The sequence below is a fragment of the Dromaius novaehollandiae genome, chromosome 6, assembly GCF_036370855.1.
Source record: "Dromaius novaehollandiae isolate bDroNov1 chromosome 6, bDroNov1.hap1, whole genome shotgun sequence".
NCBI lineage: Eukaryota > Metazoa > Chordata > Aves > Casuariiformes > Dromaiidae > Dromaius > Dromaius novaehollandiae.
The window spans coordinates 23,423,952-23,449,088 of record NC_088103.1 but is presented as its reverse complement, the minus strand read 5'-3'; the positions used below and the strand labels follow the sequence as shown (position 1 = coordinate 23,449,088).

General features: G+C 41.0%; 1 protein-coding gene across 3 annotated transcripts in view; it reads left to right on the top strand.

Moving 5' to 3' along the window:
• Positions 1-2,332: 2,332 nt before the first annotated feature.
• VCL (vinculin) overlaps positions 2,333-25,137 on the top strand; it is a 69,662-nt gene continuing 46,857 nt past the window's right edge. For all 3 annotated transcript variants that reach the window (XM_026094885.2, XM_026094887.2, XM_064513841.1), the window contains exon 1: positions 2,333-2,822. In XM_026094885.2, coding sequence (XP_025950670.1) covers positions 2,655-2,822 — 168 coding nt within the window. In that variant the 5' untranslated portion in view covers positions 2,333-2,654. The remainder of the gene's footprint in view (positions 2,823-25,137) is intronic.

Below are 25,137 nucleotides of genomic sequence, written 5' to 3'. Positions count from 1 at the left end.
TCAAACAACACATTTTTTGTTCTTTAAAACCTATGTATGTGCATATTTCAGCTACAATTCAGTATACAAGATCTCAGACTTAAAGCAATTATTTTAATCACAAAACTTTGCTCATGTGCAAGTTCCACAAAAGACTAAATAAGCGGTTTATTAGGTTTGCATACTTCCACAAAATGGAATTTAGCAGATGATTAGTTCCTAACATGGACTAATTGCTTTTTGTAATTTCCAGCTGCTGCACATTACTATCCAGAAGGATTTTTATGTGTACTCATTATTACTGACCCATAATATGCTAAAGAGGCATTACTGGAAATGCATATATTAGAAGCAGTAAGTAAAATTTGATATAGCTAATAACATACAGTGCACTTACAGAATATAATGTGATTTCATACACTCATTACTGCTAAAAAGCTGATTATTTTAAGTACCTCTTGAATGCCAGTAAAGAATTTGGTTATCTGTTATCAAACCTACAGAATATACCTGTTTCTGAACAAAAACTGGACAGTACAACATGGAAATTAATAGTCTGACCTTTCCCACTAAAGAGTCTATAAATATACATATGCAGACACAATTCCCACCATACAAAAAGAAAATATAATTTCAAAAAAAAAAAAAAAAGAAATTGAGAACTAGAAGTATTGCCATGGTCTCTAAACCTGCACAAAAATGCACATAAAATAAACAAAATCTGTTTTTCTTATCTTTTTAGGCCTACAACCAGTAACTATCCCAGGAGCTCCAACAACTTAACTACCACAAGTTACAATGACAAATCCTTATGCACACCAGAACACTCACTGATTTAATTACTCTTTCTATATGTATCATTGTCTATTGATAGGATCAAAAACTGCACAGAAAGGGCATCTGGTTTGTTCTGAAGCACTTAGAAACGAAATCTCTCACAGAGCTAGTCTGGCAGGAACATTGATTTATAGCTTAAAATAGCAGCATCAGGACAAAGAGAAAAATACCAAAAAGTTGGTAATATTTTTCCAAATCTAATTCTGTGCTCGAGTTATCAAGGAAAGGAAGAAATACAGACTGCAATCCCGTAAGCCCTTACTCACATGCTTTGTTTTATTAACATGAGTACTCCCAGTGTCACCAGAGACACTGCACAGGCAGAGCCTGACAGGGAGAGAGCACGCCAACAGCAGAGCGCTACGTGTGAGCTCGCAGACCGAGTTTTATTAAGACTCGGAATGGTATTTGGAGGCCTCAAGACAGCACGCTCATAAATAACACCGCTTTAGCGTGCTGGGGGCGAGCGCGCAGCTGACCTTTCGCGGCTGCCCGTTCGCTGTGCAGGCGGCAGGCGCAGTTGGTCGGGCCGCCAAACTAATTGAACTCGTCCCTCACTACTGAACGCCAGGCCTGTGGCGCTCAGTTCCCCGCTGAAGAGCCACGGACAGCCGCTCTCCGAAATTAGCACTTCGGAAAAGAAGGGTCGCTTTTACTGCTGGCGTTTCCTCCCCCCAGAAGATTGCTTATCTAAATGTACTTAACTGAGCCTCCATACCTGGGCTGCTATTATCGCCTGGTACGGTTATAACGGCGAAGCCCAGAAACCACGGCTCACTTTGCCCCCACTTTCTCTAGCGCTGCCTGCCTCAGCCCCCCACGGAAGCGGCCCGGCCACCGGGCCTAGGCCGGGGGGTCCCGCGCCGCCAGGCCAGGGCCGCTCGCCTCGGCCGCGCCTCGCTTCCCCTCGCGGGCGGCGGCGGAAGGGCGGGGGAGCGCAGCCGGGCGGGCCGCCCGCCCACAGCGCGGTGAGGCTTCGCGGTGTGCGGGGGCGGCCGTGGGGCGCGAGCGGCCCGCCCGGCAGGGCGCTCCCCAGGGGAACCTTCCCGAAACGGCGGTTGGCCACAGGCAGCGGTATAGGGGCGCCGCCCCCCCCCAACCGCCGCCTTCCCCGGCCGGGCACGGGCGCCACGGCGAAAGCGGCGACGCCGCCCGACGGGGCGCCGGCAACGCTCCCAACGGCCGAAACCGCAGCAAGAAGAGGCAGAACAGGACGGCCCGGCGCGCAGGAATCCCACCCCCCTTCCCGGCCGCTATCCCGGCGCCCCGGCTTTAATCATCTCCTTATTTGGACACCAGAATGTCTGACGTCATCCCAGCGCTGGGAAACCGGCGCCCGCGCAACCGAGCTTGGTTGGGAAGGCGGGTTGGGTGGGAAAGGCGGGGGGGAGGAGGGGGAGGCGCTGGAATGTTGATGGACGAGACGCTGCGCCACTGGGAGCGGCGGGCACGGCGCGGCCATTGGGCGAGGGCGGCCGAGGGGGCGGGGAGCGGCGGGAGGGGTAGGGTGTCCTGGCTGAAAACCCGCCGCCTGGCTGCGGAGGGGTGCCAGTGCGGGGTGGGCGCTGCTGGAGGCAGGCGGCAGGGTGGCGAGTTCGAGTCCCAGTCCCGCCTCCGCCAGCCTGACCGGGAGCTACTTCTCGGGGCTGTTGTAAGCCGCCAAGGGGCGGTGGTGTGGGGAGGCTTTGGGTTTTTTTTCCTTCTTCTTTTTCTCCTTTCCTTCCCCATATTTCTCCCGCGGAGGCCGCGGCTTCCTTCGTGGGGCACCGGCACGCCGGGAGAGAGTTGCCCAGGAGTTTGTGCGGACTTCGGGCCCCGGCCCCCGCCCCGCCGCCGCCATGCCCGTCTTCCACACGCGCACCATCGAGAGCATCCTGGAGCCGGTGGCCCAGCAGATCTCCCACCTGGTCATCATGCACGAGGAGGGCGAGGTGGACGGCAAGGCCATCCCGGACCTCACCGCCCCCGTGTCGGCCGTGCAGGCCGCTGTCAGCAACCTGGTGCGGGTGAGTCCTGCGGCGCCCTCCGCTCAGGGGAGCAACTTTCTGCGCCGCGGCCAACTTGGGCGCTGGGCCGCTCCTGGCGCGCGCAGGTGCGCGGGGCCCCTCGCGCGGCGCCGGCCGTTGGGCGCCCCGTAACGGGCGCCGCGGGGCGGGGGGCGGAGCGCCGGGAAGGGCAGGTTAGAGGCTTTGTGGACCTCGGCGGCCCCTGTCCGAGAGGCGCCCGGGGCGCGGCCGGGCCGGGGGGAGCGGGGCGGTGTCCGAGCAGCGGCGCGTCCTGGGGCCCCGCGGCCTGGGCAGCCTCCGCCGTGTCCCCCGCGGCCCCGCTGCAGGTAGCGCTCTCCGTGCCGCCCGCCCGGTGCCGAGGACTCGCTGAAACGCCTCGTCTGCGATGCCCCGTGGGTCTCTTGCTGACTGGGAAACTCCTGTTTAAGCGCGTCCACCATAACGGGCAGAGTGCTTGCTTACCTGCCCTTGGAGGGGGGGGAGGTGGAAACGGGGAAGGGTTTTGGTGGCACTTTGTGTTGGCGAGGATGAAGGCTGGCGGCAGCAAGCGCAGGAGCTGAGTAGCGACTGGCCTCTGACTTCTAGGCAAATTTTGGAGCTGTAGGTCTGCGTGTTATGTAGCCTCAAGTGTGCGTAACTTTGCTTGCGGGAAGCTAAAGACGACTGAAAATCGACTTGAAGCTCTTGACTTCTTGAAAGCAGCTCTACATGGTGTGGGTTTTCAAGATAGACTGTTTGCAATATGGGTATTTTAGTCTGAGAAGTGCAAACGACCAACACTTTAAGTGTTTTGTTTGTGTTAATACTTTTGTAAATAACTGCATCGGAAGAATAGCAAACTTGCAATGCAGAATTGTGTCTGATTTGATGCAGGAAGCATTGAAATGCTGCATGCTTCCCCAGGTAACAGATAAGGAAATAGAAAACTTGCCATGCACATCTGTTAAATTCATTTACAAACACTCCGAATTCATTTTCTAACATTGGTTGTTACTTGCTGACCACGAATCTTGTAAAATTGTTAAGTTGTTCGTGGTAAGGAATATCTGTTGCCAACATTTTCTAACTTAAAATGGAGTAGGACAGTGTTTCTCCATTCTCTTAGCTTTGCTATTACATACAGATAAAAATATTGTCATTGTTAATTGACACATGTATTAATGATGCAGGAAATACGGCATCATTTTGTAACGCAAGTCATGCTGAACATAAGCCTCAGAAGAGAAATTGTGAGGCTTTTGAATATAAAATGATGTCAAGGTGACTGTTTTAAGTAATATGTGTTCATTTGATTTAGGCCTGCAGTACTTGTTACTGCAGTAACATCTCCTCAGTTTGAGATCTGCAATCTATTACAGTGTAACTGTAACTTTTGGTCCCCCTGATTCCATGAATTTTACAGAATGTGTCATCTGGAATACCTGTGCTTCTTGTTGGTTTTAGTTGAAACTTCTGAGTTTAATGGGGAACAATCTGTGTCCAGCAGTGAACTGATACAACCAATATTCTTATTGCAAGAGTATGAAGCTTGAGTGTATGAAATACTTTTCCTTGAAAGGAAGACGTTGCCGTAAAGCTTTGCTTCTCCAAGCTTAGCTTGTGTCACTGGATTGTGTGATGGTTTTCCCTCCCTTTCTATCAAAAGAAACCTAATCTGATAACAGTGTTTATTAGAGAAATGCAGAAACAGAATTAGTTTCTTCCTGCAGCTTGCTAATGCCAGCTCTCTTTCTATTTTGGGCTGTGGATTTTGGAAGCCTCTGGTTTTCTTTTAAAGCCCATTAGCTAGATAAAAGGAAAGACTGAATTATTTTTCTGTATTAATTCACAAAGAGCAAATAGAGATGGTGTAATCTGAGGTGGTCCTTATAAGAAAGAGTCCCTTTCATGGTAGAATATAGCTTTGACTACGTGAGGGAAAAATACAGAAATCGAGTTCTGTCTGTGAGACAGAAATAAAGTTCTGTCTGCGAGTTGTTTTCAGTGCATCATTTCTAAGTGTAAAGAAGATCTGTGAAACTGCAGTTCTACAGAAGTGGGCATATTTGTGTAGATCTGATTACTAACCTTCTAGTTGCTTCACAGGTGGTGTAGCAAAGATGGAATTACCTGTATAACGGAGAGGGTAAGGTGGCTATTAGCACTTTGTTCTTTGATCTCTCTGCTGTGGATTGCTAATATAGCATGGACATTGCTAAGTGTACATAAGGGTAAGTACTGAGCAGTGACATGCAATGAAAGTTCAGTTTATCAGTGGTAACTTACCACACACAGCAGCACAGGTGTCTACCTTCCTTGTCTGGAATAAGGATTCCAAAGTTTGGAAGGTGCAGTGTATAATTCATGTAATTTGTAGGACTACTGCACCTGTAAGTAACTGCTGGTAGCAGTAGTTGAAGAGCTGAGACCCATTCTGTAGAAGGCTTGGGAAGTAGGCTAAGTTGAGAAATGGGCTAGGAAATGACCAAATGTTCTTTGTTTCTGCCTCGCTGTCAAGGAAGGAGCCACTTGCAGTAACATGCTTGTTTGTCAGAATATGATTGTGAAGTAAACCTAGGTATGGGAAAGTCAGTTCTTCGTGAATTAAGGTGAAATAACTAAATATTTACATATGCTAGTTTCTTTCCCCATGACAAATGCTGGAGGCTTAGTGTTTTGCACTTTTATATTAGTTCCTAATATGTGCAAGTTGGGTTCTACCATGTCTTGAATATTCTGTTAGTGGATAGCTTTTGTAGAACAATATTCAAATCATTTTGTAGTCATTTATTGATGAAATATTTGTTAATTGGGAGATAAAACACAACCTGTTGCCCATACAGAATTTTTTGTGTGTAGAGGTAAGTGACAGAAGCTCTTTCACAAAAATTCCCCTTTGGCTGGGGCAAAGAAAATGAGGGAGAAGCTTCAGATGACTATCACAAGATGAATAATGTACTAAATTAGTCTTTTTAGTGGAAGATACTATGTTTTTATTGGCTTATATTTGGAGCTGGATGTATGGCTTTTATTGGTTGGGGTTTGGTTTGGTATTTCATGTACCTGGAGATTTAACACTGTAAATTGGAAGAAATTAGTTTGAAAAAAAAAAATTAATCAAGCTGAATAGGTGGGGGAATAACTTGGAACTTGCCCAATATACTATTCTACTCTGCCTTTCTTAAACTCTTTTCACTTACTAGTTTGTATGGATTCTGGTTTTCTGGCAATACAGACATGGCTAGCTCTCTGTCACTTCTCTCTGTTGCTTTTGGAGCTGCCCCACAGCCTTTGTTCCACTGAGCATCCACAGCTCCCTAGATGAAGCAGCCAGGTTTGATGGATAGGGATGCAATTCTGCTGATGAGAAGCAGAGTAATAGAGGGGAACCTGTGAAAGGAGTTTAAATGCACACAACTTAAATGTACAGGAACATCATATACAGGGTGGAAGATGGAGAGGCCAGAGCAGGATCAGCAGCTGGAGCTGATGCCAGCTTCTTGGAGGCTGGCATGTTGGATCAGATCACCATTCTGAAAGATATCAGCTGCTGCTTTTATGAGACTAAATGCTTCACCATTACCTGGTGTTTCTGTCCTTCATGCTTGATTGAACTTGACTCACCTGTGGAAAGGGATGCTGATTTGAAATGCTCATAGTGAAAAATTTGTCAGGTGTTCATCATGAATAAGTGTCTGAGATATTTCAGAACAGTGATCTGCTCTGAAAAGCCAGTGTATCTCCTAGTTGATGCTGCTGCTTCTTCCTCTGCATCCTCTATGCTGTCCCTTTGCATTTAAATCTATGTATTTCATAAGTCTGCATGCATCCCCTTTCTATTACATGAATTCTTATCAGGAAATATTGCTTCGCTCTCTATTAAATTGTTAACTATCACACTTCTCTGGAACATATCCTTGATGGATGTTAGGATATGCCTTTATTCCTCTATTGAGATTTAGAGGCTTATGAAACTATTGTGATATCTTTCTGCATCTTAGTCACTAACCACAAGTAGCATGTCAGGCTAATCATCAATAAAGATTATGAATATCCTGTCTTGCAGCCATGGTTATTCAGATATGTTCTCTAAATCTTGCAGGGCAAAGTCCTACTTGTCTAACACTAATAAATACAGTCTAGAGCAAGATTAAGCTTAATTAGAGGTTACTCTTGACAAGAACCTGTGACCCCTGTAGTGTTGGGTCAGCCAGTTGCTCATGTCATAGAAGTTTCTGTCCACTTCCTAAGGCTGAGAGTGAGTCTCTTTAACTACCTGAAGCACCCCATCTATGCACAACCAAAGACACAAGGATTACTCTCAAAACAGATGAAACCCTATACAAATACTTAGGCAGTGATGTAAAGCAACAAAGCTGTTAGAGCTATGCTTAATGTAGCTGTAGCAGCTGTACTGTCTCATCCTGGTGAATGGAGAAAGTGCAATAATCTGAAGCCATCAGCATCTCCTAGATATGTATCCACGGGCCCCTGTTGGGTGTGAGAAGTTCCCTGAGAAAGCAGTGCTCCCTGCGTACTGCAGGGAGCTGTGTGCTTTCCCTGGACAGGCTGCAAATTGCCAGCCAAGACCTGCAGCCTGTGAGCTCAGGAATCACTCATGTTGATGAATTTGTGGAAGATGAAACCAGCTTTGTAACCACTGTCACGCTGGCAACAGAAGAGGTCAAATACATGGTCAAGTACTTATTAGAAGTGGTCTGATCATTGTGGAGAGTGGATTGTAAAGCAGCTTCCTCATCCCTAGCTTTTCTTCTGGCATAGCTGACTTGCCTGTACCTCAAGGTGCATGAGAGAGGTATGAGCTGTTAGGGACAGCTTAGTGAAATGATTAAGAGAAAAGTTATCTTGTAATATTTATGTTTTGAAGAGTATCTCAGGGGAAGATGGGAGAGGAGAAGAAATTAAGCTTTTTCTGTACAGAATCTTCTGCACAGCGCAAAAGACTGTGCTCTCAAGAGGTTACAGAAATTTTCTGGATTTTTTTCCTTGATATTTGTAACTTGTCATTGGAGATGCATAAATCTGTACCCCATCCTCATGGTTTGTTGTACTGGAATGTCTTCAGGCTGAAAGGAATGGATTGCTGCAGCAGCCCATCAGAACTCTGCTGCGTTCCAGAACTTACTGCTAAATGACAAGTGAATTAGAGTACTAAAAGAGCCCCAATGAACTAAAGAGATCTTTTAATTGTAGGTTTCTATGTCTTATGTGTGTATAGTAGAAATATGTGACTAGTGTTAGAAAAGAGGTGTGTTTTTTCCCCTCTTTTTCTTGAGGGTTTGTTGTGTTTTTGTTTGGTTTAATTCATCTGTTTTAAAAACTTTCTTCCTCTTTGAAACAGAACATTCTACTTTGATATACCTGCAAGTTCTCAATGATTATTATATTTCCATATATGGTGGGAACAGTGGCCATCTGCTCTGAGAAAGTGGATGAAACCAGTTAGAGTGCGTGCGTGGGCTGGGGGGCGTTTAATGATTAATCAAACGAGAGAGAGAGCAACTTTGTAATAACAAAAGCACATCAGAGACTTGTTTCTTGCTTTTGTCTGTTAGGAATGAGCTTTAAATAAGTAATAAATCAATTTCTGATTTGAATGGAATAATCTCTGTTTGGAGACTTAATTTATACCGGTCTCTTCTACTGGCTATAAAAGGAATCTTTTGTTCTCTGTTCCTTTAAATGTCCGTGAAGATGGTAAGTGCCTCTGTTAGTAACTATATGCAGCTTGCATAGTTAACTGAGAATATTATTCTGCAATGGATAACCTTAAAGTGGTTGGTTGGGCTTAAAAGTTCCATGTGCTGACAAGATGGTGTATACCAGTCCTGCTCTGGGAAACTTACTTGCTTTCTACTGCATAAGTGAATCACTCCAGTAAGAGAGGAGGAGCTAAATTCATACTGTGGGTGGGTGGGTGTGGGTGCTCTCCCCTCTTGACTTCCCAGCTTCTTGTAATTTAATAAGTGTCACGTAGTTTTCACTGTGCTTTGGAACAAGAGGATACTCTAATACATTGACAGTAGTATGAAACTGTACATACAAAATTCCTTTATAGAGTTTAATGAAACAATGAACTAAATAGAATGGGCCTCAGTATGTTTTAATGCTTGAAAGCATGTAGTTTACAAAGCATTAACAGGCGTCTTCCCCTTTCCAATATGCCTGAAATCTGGATTGATGAAGTAGGTCTGAGAGGAGGTGGGGGGGGGGGGGTGGTGGTGGTGAAACCAATTGGTGGTTTTAAAGATGTGTAAACATCTTTAAACATGTGGTGTTAACACTCATTGCTGGAAATGATGCCTGAAAATGTTAACTGGTTGCAAATGCTGGGGTATGTTTCTTGAGTTCCAGATCTGCAATAATGGTTAAACAAAAGCCAGATGTCACTTTTGCCAATTATTTTTTCAAAGGAAAGAATAGGTCAGTCATAGCTTTGGTTTGACACTGCCTGAATTTTGCTGAATTTTGCTAGTGGCTTCACAGAGAACTAAGACTAGCTTTTATTGCTACTGCTCTATTGTACAGCTTGTATATATTGTGCCTAAACTTGGCTTTCTGTTGGAACTGTATATACTGGGTCTTGCTGGCTTTATATTTCTCACCTCAAATATGTAGACAAAGTACCTACTGTTTAGCAGTATCCATTTTCTCCTGGTGCTGTTTCTCCCTCTGAAAAGAGACTGGCAAACTAGACCTTAAAAGACTCCGAACACAGCTATATAATGTCATTTTCTTTTTCTAGTGATGCGGAAATCCTATCCCATCATTTCCTCAATCCAATGCTGAGGAAACAATTCATTTTGATACAGAATTGCCTCTGCTGCCACAGTCCTTAATTTTAGGAGAATGATAACCTTTCTGACATTTATAATTTAAACACAGCAGCAGGAATTCTTACTGGGGAGTAATGTAATACTAACTTAGACAAAGTATCTTTGTAACTGTTATACATATATGCACTCAAATTGTTATGTTTCATTGTATAATTTCTTCCTTAATTTTATATGACATCAGGTAAGAGAGAATTAACATCTAGAGTGCCTATAACTGGAGTCTAAAGTAACTATTTGTGTTGATGCATGGAAATTCACCACAGGTGCCTTACAAGTTTCTGCACTACAGAGGATACTTTGTGCATACAAGATGATTTGCTGCATGAGAGTCAAAATGATAAAATATAAGGCTGCATTTTCTTTACACTTACAAATATTTCACCCAAAGTATCTCCTTAAAACAGGAGCCTAGCATTCTAGCAACACAAAATTCAACTGGGAGAAATCTTTACATATGTAATATATGGAAGTAGGTCCAGAGTGTCCCTGCTGATAAGTTCAGGCCCCAGTGCGTTTTTAAGCATATGAAGAGATGGGACAGAGAATCAGCACAGAGGGCAAGCCCTTCCTTTGTTTGCTTTCTCTAATTAATAAAATGTACCAAGGTATAATTTGTACTGTCTGCCTCTGTCCTGAGACTAGAATCAAAGATTTCTGTAAAAATACATTGAACAACTCACTTTAGAAGAAATTCTCCTATTCTGAAGTAAATAACAATATCCTGTGATGCTTCAGAATAACTTATTTGCATTATGAGTAATGATCAATGGTAAACAGTACTGGCTGACTAAAGGCGAAGGGGTATCGGGGGTGGGGGGAGAACTCCCTAAAGCTTACCATAATTATTGAAAGTGTCAGCTCCTGTTGACTCTTAAACGGTGATGGTGATAACTCCTGTGCCCTCACTGAGAGAATATATGTTGGAACAGTTCCCAAGTACTCTGACTTCCTGTGTAGGGTAGGAAACTGATTATTTATGCCAGGCTTCTGGGGGATAGAAACAAACAGTTACCTATAGAAAATGTGTGCCTTGCTGCTCTTGGCTTTAGAATCCTTGTAATGCAATTTTATTACAGAAATTATCTTTGTATTTTCCATCACTACACATATACTTCCAACACACACAGAATAGTTAAGGTTAGAAAGGACTTCTGGAGATTGTCTAGTCCTATCCTCCTGCTTGAAGCATGGTCATCTAGAGCTGGTTGCCTGGAACCCAACTGTCTAGTTGGGTTTTGAATGTTTCAAAGGACAAAGACTCCACAAGGTCTCTGGCTAGCCTGTTCCATGATCTCTTGTATGCTTCCTTTCCTTTCTATGTTGGAGTTCTGTCGGGAGCTCCTTGTTCACCCATGCAGGCCTCTTGCCACCTTTGCTTAATTCCTGCTCAACAGAATGAATCACCCTTGAGCTTGGAGGAGATGGTGCTTGAAAATCAGTCAGCTCCCCTGAACTCCCCTTCTCTCCAGGACTGTATTCCGTAGGATTCTACCACTCAGATCCATGAAGAGGCCAAAGACTGCTCTCCTGAAGTCCAGGAGTTGATTTGTCTTGTTCCCTCCTGTCAGCATCCTGAACTCCACCTCTCATGATCACTGCAGCCAAAGCTGCTCCTGCCCTTACATTTTCAACCAGTTCTTCCTGGTGTCTAAGTATGAAGTCCAACAGGATGTCTCCTCTCCTTGGCTCCTTGATCTGTATCTATCTACTAATGAGAAATATTGTTTAGAGCTAATGCTACTTGATAGAAATCCAGTATCTCTTTTGTTTATGTGATCATCTGAGAAGGTTTGACTTGAGCATGCTGTGCTTGATCTTGGTCCTCAGTTAAATATTGTGGACAAATGAAATCTTGACTAACAGAATTTGGAAAAGAAAATACTGCTTTGGCTAGTTTACAAGCTTTACGGTTTAACGTTTTTGTGTTTGCCAGTTTCAAATGTCTGGATTCACTGCAGCTGTTTGGTTCTCATTGCTCCACACACTCTAGAATTGAGTCAATTTTGAGTCACTTGAATAGGAGACAATAAATTTTTGTATAGCAATTAAGTTGTCTAAATTCTTTAAGCACTCAAAAGCTACAGATTGGTTCAAGGCAGTCTCAGTTCAGGTTGGCAGTAGGCAAAGACTGAAAAGCTTTGTCCTGTGAGGATTGTGAGTAAACAATTTGCACTTCGTAAGGATTTTTACAACACTTGGTATTCTTGGATGGTATTTACTCAGCAGAGGATTTTCAATAAGGTGATAAAAAGAAAAGAGAAAAAGCAAGCTTTTCTAATGGACACACTGATGGCAGTATCATGCTGTGCATTCTCTTCCATGTTTGGTTTGTGAGAGTAGCAATGTATAATGGTAGTAAACTCAAACTGCATTTTTAGTAGCAGAGTTCTTGCATGGACTACAAAGACAGGCCTGTCCCTCTTTTCATGTTGAACAGTGCACAAGAAAAAAAGCTATGAAAATTAATTTCTTAATAGGCATAGTCACGGAAGTGCCAAAATAATACTAGAATGGTGATTATTTCTGTAAACTGCTCCCCACTCCATTGATGAGGAGCCCTCCAGGCTCCACTGGATAAGTCATGGATGTCACCTTAATTAAGTTGTTGTGTGATGACAAGCAGCAGTTACTACTCCTTTTTGGATATATCTTACACATTTTCTTTTTAACTCTCATCAATAGTTGGCCTTTTATGTAGGAAGCAGGTGCATTAAAGTGGGAAGCTTATTAATAAAGGCTGAACTGGAAAAATCCATATAGACTTTCTTGCGCTATTCGTTCTTCAGCTGCAGAAAAGCCCGAAGGCCCCTTCTGTTGAGCAGCAGAGCTATTATGAGCTGTCATCTGGGACATAGTTATTCCAGCTGAGCTGCTTCCTTTGCTCTCTCCAAGCTCTTTCCTGTGTTTGGAAGAGGCTGTGTATTGCAACCCCTTCTTGAGAGGGGGAGCATTAATACAACTTTCTTTATGCAGGCCTTGTTTTGTTTGCCTGCATAAATCCTTTCCGGGAAGGAGCAGAAACTGAGACTTCAGCCAGACTGCTAGTCAGTACCTGTGAAAGCCAGATAAGTTGTAAGTTACAAAATTTTGGGTGGGGTTGGTTCCTGCTGATCACAAGTTTGTTTAGGTTTTGAATGAACAGACTTCTCATTTATGAGTAAAATATTAAGTCTGTACATAGGCAATAACTGTTTAAACTTTTAATCTCAAAATGAAACATAGCAGTGTATAATTGAATGAAACAGTTAGTGCTAAGGTTTAAGCTGTATGTAAGCTGGCATGTTGAGCCCTCCTGTTCAAACTCTGTGGGAACTTCATTAGTTGCTGATGCATCCACGGGGTCATCTAAACTTACTCGGGAAGTTTCTAATATGGAACTGTGTGGTATACTGGATATTTGTTGTAAAATGTTATCGCTATTAATAGTGCTGCTTCAAGCATCCAGTTGGAAGCTACTGGGAAGGTTACTCTCTACTGCTGTTCTTTCTGGTATATCTTTTAAAACTTAACCAAAACCTTACTACTTTTTTTTTAATTTTATTTTTTTTGCCTTTGCTCAAGATTGATCTCAAAGTTGCTTCCCACTTCAACCTCCTACTGTGTATGTGTGTGTTCAGGTATCCTTCAGCTAAATAAGCCTGCAAAAGCTAATTTGATTACAAAATTCACAAAACCCAATATTTTTCTTAATTTCCAGTACTCAGAAGAGAACTTATTCTCAAGAGGGAATAAAAATATTTCCTTAAATTGCCACAAAACTTGTGAGACTATAGGTGAGAGAACAAGCTGGTAAACTGGTTAGTATTTGTTGGACTGTGCTAAATATCACTTTCACAAGCCTACCCATTTCTGCAACTTTTACAGCATAATAGTTGTGCTGAATGTCGAAGCAATTAAAATAAAGTTTTTCTTAACCTCCAGCAGAGTAATAGGGGAAAAAAAGGTCACTTTGTATTTAGTTTGCTCTAATTCAGAGTGACGAAAAGGATTGGGTAGAAGAAGAGCCAGTAAGTGCCAAACCACGGACTTATTGTAGTAACTGCGGAGGCATTGCATGATTCCTTGCCACAGTTATGAAAAGTTCCCCTTTTTTTCCAGAAAATCGAGGAGGGGGATGGGAACCTCTGTATACTTCTTAGTTGGGTTTTTGCTTGACTTCAGACTTTCTTTGAACAACACCATATTTTTCTCTAAGCAAAGCACTGTCTTTGTTTCTCTTAAGTTAATGCTGGAGAAGAACTGCATTCCTTAGTTCTCCTGACAGGCTCGGCTGGTACTTTAGGTCAGTCCAGCCCATTTCCCTTGCAAGAGGAAGGGTTGTGTTTTTCTGTTAATCTGAGATAGATATATCTAAATAAAAAAATTTTTTTTCTTCTCAGCTTAATGTCAGTGATTATCAGAACTCCAGCCTATAAAGTGTTTTATCTCAATTGCAAACTAACTTTAAGCATACCATTTTGCTCTGGAAGTATTTTTTGGAAAGGGGTGGCTGGGATCTTCGTCCTGTTCCCCAATTACTCGGGGTGGTGAAATGCTAAGGGACTTTGCTGCCTGAAGCAGTTAGCAACTGCTGTGAAGAGCTGTTGCTTGGCCTTTATTGTGATAGATTTTTAGACAGTTGTGTTTTGCAACTGTTTTCTTTGCTAAGAACTGAAACTTTTCTGCATGTGGCTTACTTGTTTTGAAAATTTTGACACTGATTAACCAGGTCAGGATAGGGTGTTGGAGGAAGTAAGCTATGAGGGATTTTGTAAACTTGATTCTTCTAGTTTCCACCTTTATGACAGAGTATAATTACCTTCTTGAGACTGTTTTTTCTAGTTGGCTTGTTAGCTGACCCAAAAACTTGTATTTGTTGTGCTCCATATTATATAATGGGTACACAGAAGTGTAGCTCTCTTCCACGTCACTACTTTTAAATCCAGAGCAACTTTCTTAGCTAAGTAAGACAAAGTGTTGTTGCGAACAAGTGTAGCTGCCTGTTGTAGATTTTTAGTCAGACTTGCAGCAATAGTGCCAATTCTGTCCTGGTGCTTCTTGAGTCTTCTAACTTCTGTCTCTACCACCTTTTTGTGGTGGATAAAAGGAAATATACTTTAACTGCATTTACTTTGCCAAAGTTTAAAGGATTTTTTTTATGATTTACTATTAAATATCTGAAAGGATTTAATACTTAAACATTACCTGCAACTTCTCAAAGCAGTAGCAGTTATACTAACAAGGATTGACAGTGCTTTGGTATCCTTCCTCTAATGTGGAGCTTCCTTCCCCCTCCCCCCTTTAACTTGGATCTTTCTTCTAATGTGGAGTGAGCAGTGGTTCACTGTTTTATGTTGACTAGATAATAGTGTATTTTTTTTCAGTTCCTAGCTCAATGGGCTTCAAAATACTACTGTACTACAAATCAACTACAATGAAAAATTTTCTTCTCTTTTATTAAACAACTTGAACTTTGATTATATTTTTATGATTCAGTGTCAAATTTATAGACTCATTTGTAAAAACAAGTTTACAGAGGCTTTACTTCTGTACAACTTTGAACTGCTACTTAAGAATTTGAGAGAGTTTGCACTGGGGGGAAACAAGTGACTAAGGTTTCTTTCCCATGCAAGAAGTGAAGCCAGGCTTTGGCCAGCTTTCTTAGTCATTGGAACTTCAAATACCTAGGCTAAAATTGCCTATTTCATGTACTTGATTGTGACTTTCAAGTTACCTGCTGACTCTGCCTAAATTTCCCCTCTGTATCAAATAAGTAGTGGTGTTAGTCTGCTGTCTCAAAGCTGCATTGAGCAAGTCTCTCCATCCTGCCAAGCATGTTCAGATGCTACTATCTATAGTAATAGAGCCAAACAAATCTGTTGGTACAAATGATAGCTTTCCAGTAGGAACTTTAAGAATAATACTTCTTGGGCAAATGCAAATATGTATAATGTAACATATTAATGTTAGTCTAAAGCACTGTTCTACAAGTAGGCAGACTTGGCACAATTTTGAGCAGAAATAGGCTTTAACAGCTGAATGTAAGCTTCTTAAAATGGTTAAGAGTGGACTTTAGTCAAGAGGGCATGAAAGGTGATAATTGTTCTGAGTGAGAATTTTATCCTTTAGTTCATTCTACAGACTTAATTAAAATTCTTGAAGGTGCTACTAATAACCCTTAGTTAAGGTGGGGGGGGGGGGAAGGAATTAGCCAAATTGCAAAATTAATATATTTGGTTTGTCATTCCATAATGGAAGGTTTTTACTACAGTGGTAGTTTCTGCTGCTGTGCCATGTTTAGCAGCCTTTACCATGAAAAGCACTTAATCTCTTCCAAAATAATTTTCTCTTTCAAGACAAGAAAGAAGTGGCAAATGCTGTTGAAAATAAATGTTTTTTTTCAAGCTTTTTGTGTCTGTAATAAGTAGCTTATTACCTTATGATATACTGAGCTTAAGCTCTGTTAAAAATTAATTTTAGCAGCAGAGTAAGTCTTCATTTAATTCAGAACTAATGCCAGATCTGTCCTGTGTCGGGTATTTTTGCAAACAATAACAAAGCAGCTATCCAGTTGGCAAATTCTTTGTCATGACTCTGCACATAAGTGGGTTTTAGTCTATGCACTGAATTCCTTGCAGAGCACATAAACTGTCACGAACACTGAAGGCAAAATCAAGCTTGGAAGTAATCGTAAAATGTGAAGCTTCTGACACTTAAGGTGTTACGGGTGCTGTAGACTAGCATTGTTCTTTGGAAAACAGTCCATTTCTAGTTCCTAATTCTGTGTAATATGAGTAGGTACTGTTGTAGCCAATTAAAGTGTCACATTTGACTTATGAGCAATGATTTACCCCATGAATTTATTGTGTATTTGAATTACTTGCTACTCAAGGAAAATTAGACCCTTATGAAAGACAAGACCAAATTTTCCAGTACTTAATGTTACAGAAGGTAAATAATCGCTGTAAACATGTTCGATGTTAGTCATTTTTGAAGAGTGTTACTGTGGTAGGGCTCATGCCAAACAAGCAAGAGATGCAAGTTCCCGTTGCTTCAGCCATATATTAATAAATGCGTTACAATATTTTAAATTAACATATTAAAAAGAACACAGTGAAAAATGTTGACTTATTGATAAAACTAACTTTAGACAAATGTCTTAGAGAAACAATAGGATTAAACACAAAGGCAATGGTGCACAGAATGCTGTTTCCTGCATTGGCAGGTTGACCTCTCAAGTAAGCAGATAAAGTAGCATTTCTTATATATTCCTTCTGTGTCTCAGTACTTTGTTTAGCACTAAACCTAGTTAACTTTTGTAACCCCAACAAGATTACGGAAGTGGAAATGGATACTTGCTTGACAAGGATGTAGTTAAGTAAGTCAGCATTTATGACAGGCACAGAAGACCAAGTCCAGTAACTTGGAACAGTGTTGTGGGGGAAAAATTACTATAAGAACTTTGGAATTGCTTAAAGTGAATGGTCGTCTCCAGACAGTGGTTTTTACGAAATAGTTACATTTAGGCTCTTAACGTGCAGTGCCATGTAAATGATGGGGCAGCGAGTACTCTTCCATACATGGTTATCTTCCTACTGCTGAAAGCCTTGCCTCTATCTGGTGCTAGAAGTGAGTCCTTATTACAGATTTGTCATGGCCTAAAATCTGTGATGACTCATATTCCTCCTCCCCTGCCATCAAAAGTGTTATTCAAAGTAACTGCTTTTCCTTACTCATGCCCCATGCTTATAAATGTTATCCTTCTGCAGGGAACTGCTGCTATCTCGAACTTGGAGAGGAAAAAATTGTGTTACTCTGGAACCACTGGTGTTCCTGGAGGGAACTGGGAAGCAGTGCTGGCCTTTCTACAGAAAAGGCAAATCTGTGTTTAACAGTCTGGTATTTGGAAGTCAGTCCAAGTCTGCATATCATGGATAGAAGATCCTAAAATTCAGTCGGTGGCAGTTGACCTACATTTTCAGTTGTGATGCGTTAAATTCTTCATATGGTTAACAATACCCATGAAGTTAGTTGTGGGTTTCTAAAAATGGAAGTGGGGTATAGAAAGTAACAAACAGGCTTTGTAGTTAACTGGATAAATACCAAAGTGAATCTCTATTTATAGCGGCCAAACTTTATCTACAGAGGCAACTGACATGATGGATGAGAGCTTTTGAAGAGAAAACCTTTAGAGTGCAAGTACCTGGAAATTGATGGAAGAAGATATTCTTGCCCCCCATACAGTTTTGTCTATCAAAACGTCAGCTTTCTCTGTGCAGCAAGGCAGTGTAATAAATATTCTTTAATTTTATATTTGATACAACGATCCTGCTCTCTAAAAGAAGTTACTAATATTTTTTCCTTTTGTATTGTACCTTCCTGAAATACTATCTGTTTCTGTCTCAGTATTTTCTTGTAACTCACTTCCACAAGGAACAACTCTAAAGTGGTGAGTTTTGCCACTTGATATCTACTGTTTTAGTTCACATTTTTATTTGACAGCATTTGATTTTTACTTATTCAACATGCTCTACCATTTCAAGGTCTCCTGTTATCATAACTTTTTGAAGTTCTGGCCTTATTCCTTGGAATCGAGATCTGGGCCTTCAATCTCCATTTGCTTTGCACTTTATTTAGTCAGGCATCTTTGAAACATGAGAGGAGGACACTTTACTGTTACAACTCTGAAATTTATTATTCAAAATAACAGAGAATGCAAGTTCATTTGTTCTTTATTTTTTCAGCTTCTTGCGTATTATCTGTGCCAACACAGGGACAAGTGAAAATAACAACAATTTTAAACTGGTATAGAGGCCAGTTCAGTTGCAATTCAGTTTCTCATTCTGCTAGAGAAAAGGTGGCCTGGGGAGAAGGTCTATTAGTGCCTACATGAAACTATAGCTTCGGTTGGTTTAGAGAGTATATCTATCCAGTGCTATGTTTGGCATCTATTAGAAGCACGAGTTCTCATGGGTCAATTTGCTGTTTCTTGAAAGAAAACTCTTCTCCTTCAGCTGACCTATGAACTTCCTGTGATGAGGATTTTCAAGAGTTTTTAACTCTACTGGTAGCATTAACAATCATAAGAAAATATTCCAGATATTTTTATCTGACTCGACACATCCTGTCCCCCCAGTCCTTCCCAAGTAGCTCCATTACTGGGGAAAGAAACAAAACCTTGTGTGCATGTTGGAGAGGATTTTGGCCAGTGTTAGCCAATTGTCAGTGAAGAGGTAAACCTACCAGCAGCATGTTCGTTTGTAATGTTCTGTTGCTTGCCTTTTAGAAAATCATTCTAATAAAGAGAGAATTTAGCTCTTTAGTATCACATGTGTTACCTTTTTAGGATGGTACTAACTTATTTATACAGTGTCAGCAGAGTGTATTATAAAACTTGGTGATCATCCACAGCTCTGGATACATGGGAGTTAGATGGAAGAGCTTTTGAAGTCTGCTTTTTTTTTTTCCCCACAACAGCCTTTCCTATGACAGTTATTAACAATTGCAGTTGTGCATTTCCTTTGTAAAGGACAATTGCTGTATCTTGATATTTTCAGATGGGTTTTGTATATGCTCAAAGATCAGAGCTGACTTCTATATAATTTGATTAAAGTGGAGATACAGTAGGTCTTAAAGTAGTTTTACTTGGAAGTACTGGTTTAGAAGAGAAACCTTTCTCTTTGTAAAGGAACTATTTTCTAAATTAAAATAGTTCTATAAAAAGTTTCAGTATGACATACTCAATATTTGCTTTTACTTCCTGTATGGTGAGTGTTCATCTTTTAATCAGCCAAAGCAACCAAGCGTCAGCTTTGTCATCTGTCCCGGGTCAGTCAGCATTAGCATCATGAATAAAAATATCTTTTGGTACCCAAATGATGTCATATCTGGTTTCCATATGGTTCTTGTTCTATAGTTGTCTTTTACTTGGACTGCAAGGGTTCCTTGGCCTCTAGGCGTTTAAAATTTGTCTTAATCTCCGGTGTAGACAGGTAGGTCAGTTTGTTGCTATTAGGGACCAGAGGACTGGAGTGGTCTAACTTCCTTGGCTTATTGCCAGAGGAGTTTGGCAAGGTGCCCTGCTATGCCTGGAATGCGGTCTCAGGGTTCCGCATGAGAAAACCAGGAGCGAACATACAGCTTCCATGCTAACTGAAAGGCATAGTGACTAGGCTCTGATTCAGCAGTCTCCTAAAGTTCATGCCTAGCTTAAAAAAAGGGTAGTCGTGTCTAATGTCAGTGGCAATACATGTGCATTGTTCGTGGTTGGCATACACTAAAAGCAAAAGAGAATTCAGCTGCTTATTTAGGCTTATTTTTCAGCTGTTAACTGCATCATTCTACTCCACTGCAGATAACGAGCAGGAAAATTTAAGCAAAGCTTCTTAAAATAGTGTTAAACTATTTAATTGCAAGTGACAAATCAATCCTGTTTTCTAGATTTAAGCAAGATGAAAGGTAGAATGATGAACAAACTTGAAATTTGCTGTTAAATGCTTCCAAGAGAGCTTTTGAAGGAAAAATAAATACTGTTTTGGGGGGGGAAAAAAAAAAAAAAAAAAAAAGCTTTATTCTACCTGGTTATAACTCTGACTTTTTTCCAGGTGTCCTGGGTGTGAAGGATTAGGTTGTGAGGAGTGACCTGTAAACTTAGGCTCCTATATTTTTCTAAAAGCATTTCAGGGTTGCTTGTCTATTTTATTCACTGTCTGCAGAATGTTATACTTTTACTGGAGGCTGATAATGTCGTCTGATCATAATTTTTGAGTGACTTGTGAAATTTGGATAGGACCAAGAAATTTCATGATGCAACCCAAACCTGTTTGGTATGCATTTGGCAAAGTTTTATGTGCTGTTATGCCAGGATGTGTGCAATGCTGTCTTGCTAACATTTATCGCATGATTATCGATGGTTGTTAGGGGCCAGGGCATGGTAAAATAACTGTCTTGAAATACAGCTCTTGGAGTGACTGAGTGAGAAAGTTGGAAATACCACTAAAGTCTCTAGTTGTTGATATACTTGATTCTGTAAATAAAAACAGAACATAGATTGCAATCAAAATGGGGCTGACAACAGTAAAAGAAATCAGAGCTGTACCATTTGACTTCTTTTTTCCTGCATCAGCTTCTTCCCCCTTCTCAGCATCATTCCATGTTAATTTGGCTGAAATGACTGGTTTCACTAAGGGAAGGCTAAGTGGTTGTGAAGTACTCCTTGAACCCTTGCTACATTTGAGCCTGCTGAAACAAACTGGCTCTGAACTCAGCTTGAGATAAAGGGCCTGCTTTGTTGTCCTTCACTGGCCAAGCCTTAGGGGGAGAGGGAAGAGCTCTGTGAAAGGTATAAGGACACAATTGTGGACTGCATTAACTTACACCATCATTTTCCTTCTACTGTCCTGTAAGAGCCCTGAGTCAGTAACCCGAATTCAAAATGTTTTCACTAGGAGTTTTAATTCTCTTTGCCCAATGTTATAATTCTTTTGAATCTGGACTCAAATGTAAGACATCTGTGCCAGCAACAAGTAGGCATAAATTTAGCATAATTTCTGTTTGCTTCTAGTGCTTCTTGATGGATTGTTCATAGTATTGACATCTAGGCCACTTTTTCTTAGGATGCAAAAAAAAAGGCTAGAAACTTTCTATTTTTTTTTTTTTTTAAGATGCTATAGTGTGTCTTTGGGATTCCAGGCATGATTATACAATACAGAAGTTGCTTTCCTTGTAGCATTATAGCAAATACTTAAATGTTGTGGTTTTTTTCAGGACAGATATCTAAAGGAATTGAGGAAAAAGCTGCAGAGAACTTAATGGAGCTGCACTGATTTAAAAACAAATTTCTGATGTGAAATTTGACACTGAGTGTCATGTCACTATGCTTTCTGGAGGCTTGCAAAGCATGGAAGAATGCATAAACCAGCAACTGGATTTTAATGTGCGATTGCCCATGATGAAGTCACATACAGCATATGGACCAGATCACTTTCTCTGAGCAGTGCTTTGAATTTGTCTAGCTAGGAAAAAGCTACAGTATATAACTTCAGGAGAAATCTGGGCTGCTCTAGTGTTACAGTAGGGCTGTATGTCGCACTGAATGGTGCCACAGGAGTATTCTTAGGCTCCTTCTTAAAGGACACACATTTTCAACTGGCTTTTGGAACACTGTAGAAAGTAATTTTTTTTAACTGGGGAAATCATACAAGCTGCAAGGAAGACTTCATTCCCCCCATTCTGCAGATCCTCAATATATGCATTCAAAAGAAAAACTTTGATGTAAAAAATACTAATAAACTTTGGGCTGTCATTTTGGTATTTGTGTGTGTGTTTCAGTCCTGTATGATACATTCAGTTTGTGATTTCAAGCTACTTCCTGCAAACAGGAGAACTAGAACTACTTGGTGTTTGTGGTGTGTTTGTGGTGTGTTTATTTAGACAAAGTCTAAAAATTGCAGAAGCTGGAACGCTTCCCCTCCTCACTGAACAGCTGTTCTTAGCTATCAGGCAGGCTAAGAAGATGGAAAACGGACCTTGCGGGGTACGCTTGTCCCGTCTCTTCTACAGCAGAGGCAGATCTGACAAAAAAAAGCTGTGAAATTGGTTATAAAGAGAAAAAACTCTGCCTGATCAGAATGTTTTCCTCTGTTTTACGTGGAGGAGAATATTCCCCAGAAGGAAACTTAAAACATACTGGTCTTCTACTAGTCAGTGGCAGATAAGAGTGTATGACAGACCTCTGAACAAGGGTAAAGGACAGGAGCGACAGAAAATCTGTCTCTTCTGGTCCTTCTAGTAGCATTCCTAGCAGCCTGTGAATTGTTCGTGTTTGCCCTCTGGCTTGTGGGTGTCCTGTTTCCCTCACATTTCTGGGCATATTGATTCTTTGTTCCTCACTGTTAAGTAGCGCTCCTTCTCCCTCTACTTGAATTCAACTGTTTTGTTTCCAATGTAAGTTACCACTTTGCCCAAGGAGTATCAAAATGAATATTGGGTGCAAGTCACAACAAAGAAACTACCTTTAAGCTTTGTGTGATAGCATCTGTTCCTCTGTCAGCGTTCTGGGTGGTACAATGTTCACAAGGTTAACAAGTTTCTCTGGAAACATGAGTAATGACCACTTCTATATTATTTAAAAGCAGAAGCTTAGATTCTATGGAAAATGTTGCTTCCCACTTAGCCAAGGGAAGCTTATGTTAGTGGGTAAGGATAACCGAATAGGAATAAAATTTGGGTTCCCTAGCTAATTGTTTTGTATTGGCATCAAGCTATATAAGCCTTCTGCCTGAAATAGGGGATGGGATCTTAAAACAAAACAAACAAGAAAAAACCCATGCAAAACTTTTCTTGATTCCCATAGTATTTGAGTACAGAAAAAGTGTAGCTGAGTGATTCTTTACATTGTGTAGCACTGCAGTATGTCTGAAAACTGCCTGGTTGATGTAAAATTCAGTCTAAAGAAACCAGATCTTATTAAAACAAGAAACAATACTCCTAACCACAGAGCTGAAAAGGAAAACCCACAAAACCTCTTTTTGGGGTTGTGGATTTTTGAAAAGTCAGTGTGGCTTTGTTTTGAGACTTTGTCTATTAAATGGAATATGGAGTAGGTTTGTTCTTTACATACCATCTCCATACCTTGGTTACAAATGAAAAGACTGCAGCTGCTAAAGGTTAATAGCTATGCAAATATGAAACAGTTTCCTTATGAGACACGGGGATTTGTTTAAACTGCAGAGATTCAGTGGGGGGTATGTGGAGTTTTGCACCTTAGAATATGGTAGAAGTCACTTTTTTTTCTAGAAGGGTAGGGGACCTGTTTAATAGGCCTGGTGGGACCTGCCTGAAAGCTTCTGTGTAAGTGTCTTTTCTGTGTGCCATATGGTGCTGAGGATATAGGCGGAATGAGTGTTTCTAATTTGTGGTGAGCATGGGAGAAAAAAGGGCTGTCTTTAGAGTTTAGGACAAAAGCTGGGTCTGTGTTTCAGAGATGTTTTGAGGTTGACACTCCCTACAAAAAATGAAAACAGAAATTACCTCACATCCTATACGTTACTTTCTTTTGAAGGCTAAAGAGCCAAGCCAGGCATCAGAGCAAAGAAGTTCTTATGACTGAGACCTGCTGAGCGTTTGCTCCAAAGAGGTCTCTGAGTGACAGAGTTTGAGCTGTCCGTGTCGAGATCTGTTCCATTTTGTATATCCCACCTGTTTGATACCAGCTACATATTAAAGTGTGTTAATTGCTTATATGAGTGAGGTACTTCATTTAAACCTGAAGAATCAGGTTTTTTGTTTACAAAGTTAATGCATAGAAATTAACTCAGCTGCCACTGAAAGGCTTTAAAAGATTTACTTTGAGAAGTCTTTCCAGAAGAATTAGGGTCTACTGAAAAAATTTCAGTTAAGCTTATGCTATATAGTTGCCATGTGGGTGAAGACAGCTGTATCTGGTTTGTGGCCTAAATGTTGCATCCCATGAGTTGAGCCTAGATATACTTTATTTTTAGAGAAGTTTAAGAGGAGGAGACTTTGCTTTCCAGACTGAAGAAATGCTTTTTGTTTCAGTTAGTAAAATTAGCAGTAATTTTGATAGTCTATTGTAGCTTATGAAAAAGTTGTTTCTCCATTGTTCCTGGTTGACTAAACAATATGAAAAAGCAAGCTGAATATTGATTGTTAGGGCGAGCTTCGAATTAAAATCCTTTTGTTGTAAATTTTATTTTTTTCATGCATTCTTTAAAAGTTGTATATCCTTAGGGTATGTGTTTGTGTGTGTGTTTGTTTTTTAACAAATTGATCTATATGCAGATTGGTACACCTGAGAAAGAGAAATACATCTTGAAGGCAACAGGATTTTCCCCAGTGGCTTTTTGAAATAAAACACTACTCTTGGTTTTCATATGGTGACAGCCTTTTATCCACATCTGAATAATGTGTTCTCTATAATCCAAATTACTCAGGCTTAGGAGAATTACTCCTATTGTGTTATGTTTTTGCAGATGCGCGTGCGGACAAACACACCTACATGTGCATGTGAAATATGTTTAAAAAAAAAAAAAAAATTCATGACCTGGAGTGGAAGTGGTTAGACCAAAGCAGGCATGCTGTCAGTGGCACATCATATAACCCTGCCCCAAGAAGAAATCGGGGCATGAGACACTTGCAACTGTGCTGCTGAGTCATTGCCCTGCTACCCCTCCTGTGCCCAAGACTCTGGGCTTAAAGGAGTTATGGCAAAAGAGATGGAAAATCATGATAAAACTGAAGACTTTCAATGTATTTGCTCTTCCCCCTGTTGCTAGTAAACATATGCATGAATACTTGCACGTGTAGCACTAGTAAGTTTAAACAAAAAAAAAGTTAAATATAGACTAGACTGTCCATGTGTATGAACCAAATGAAATACTAGGGCCAATGTAATTCTGTAAAGCCCCTCTGAAAAGGACCAAAGTAGAAAGACTAATTTTGGCAAGCGGAGTAAATTTGCAAGGAAATGCTGCTTCTGG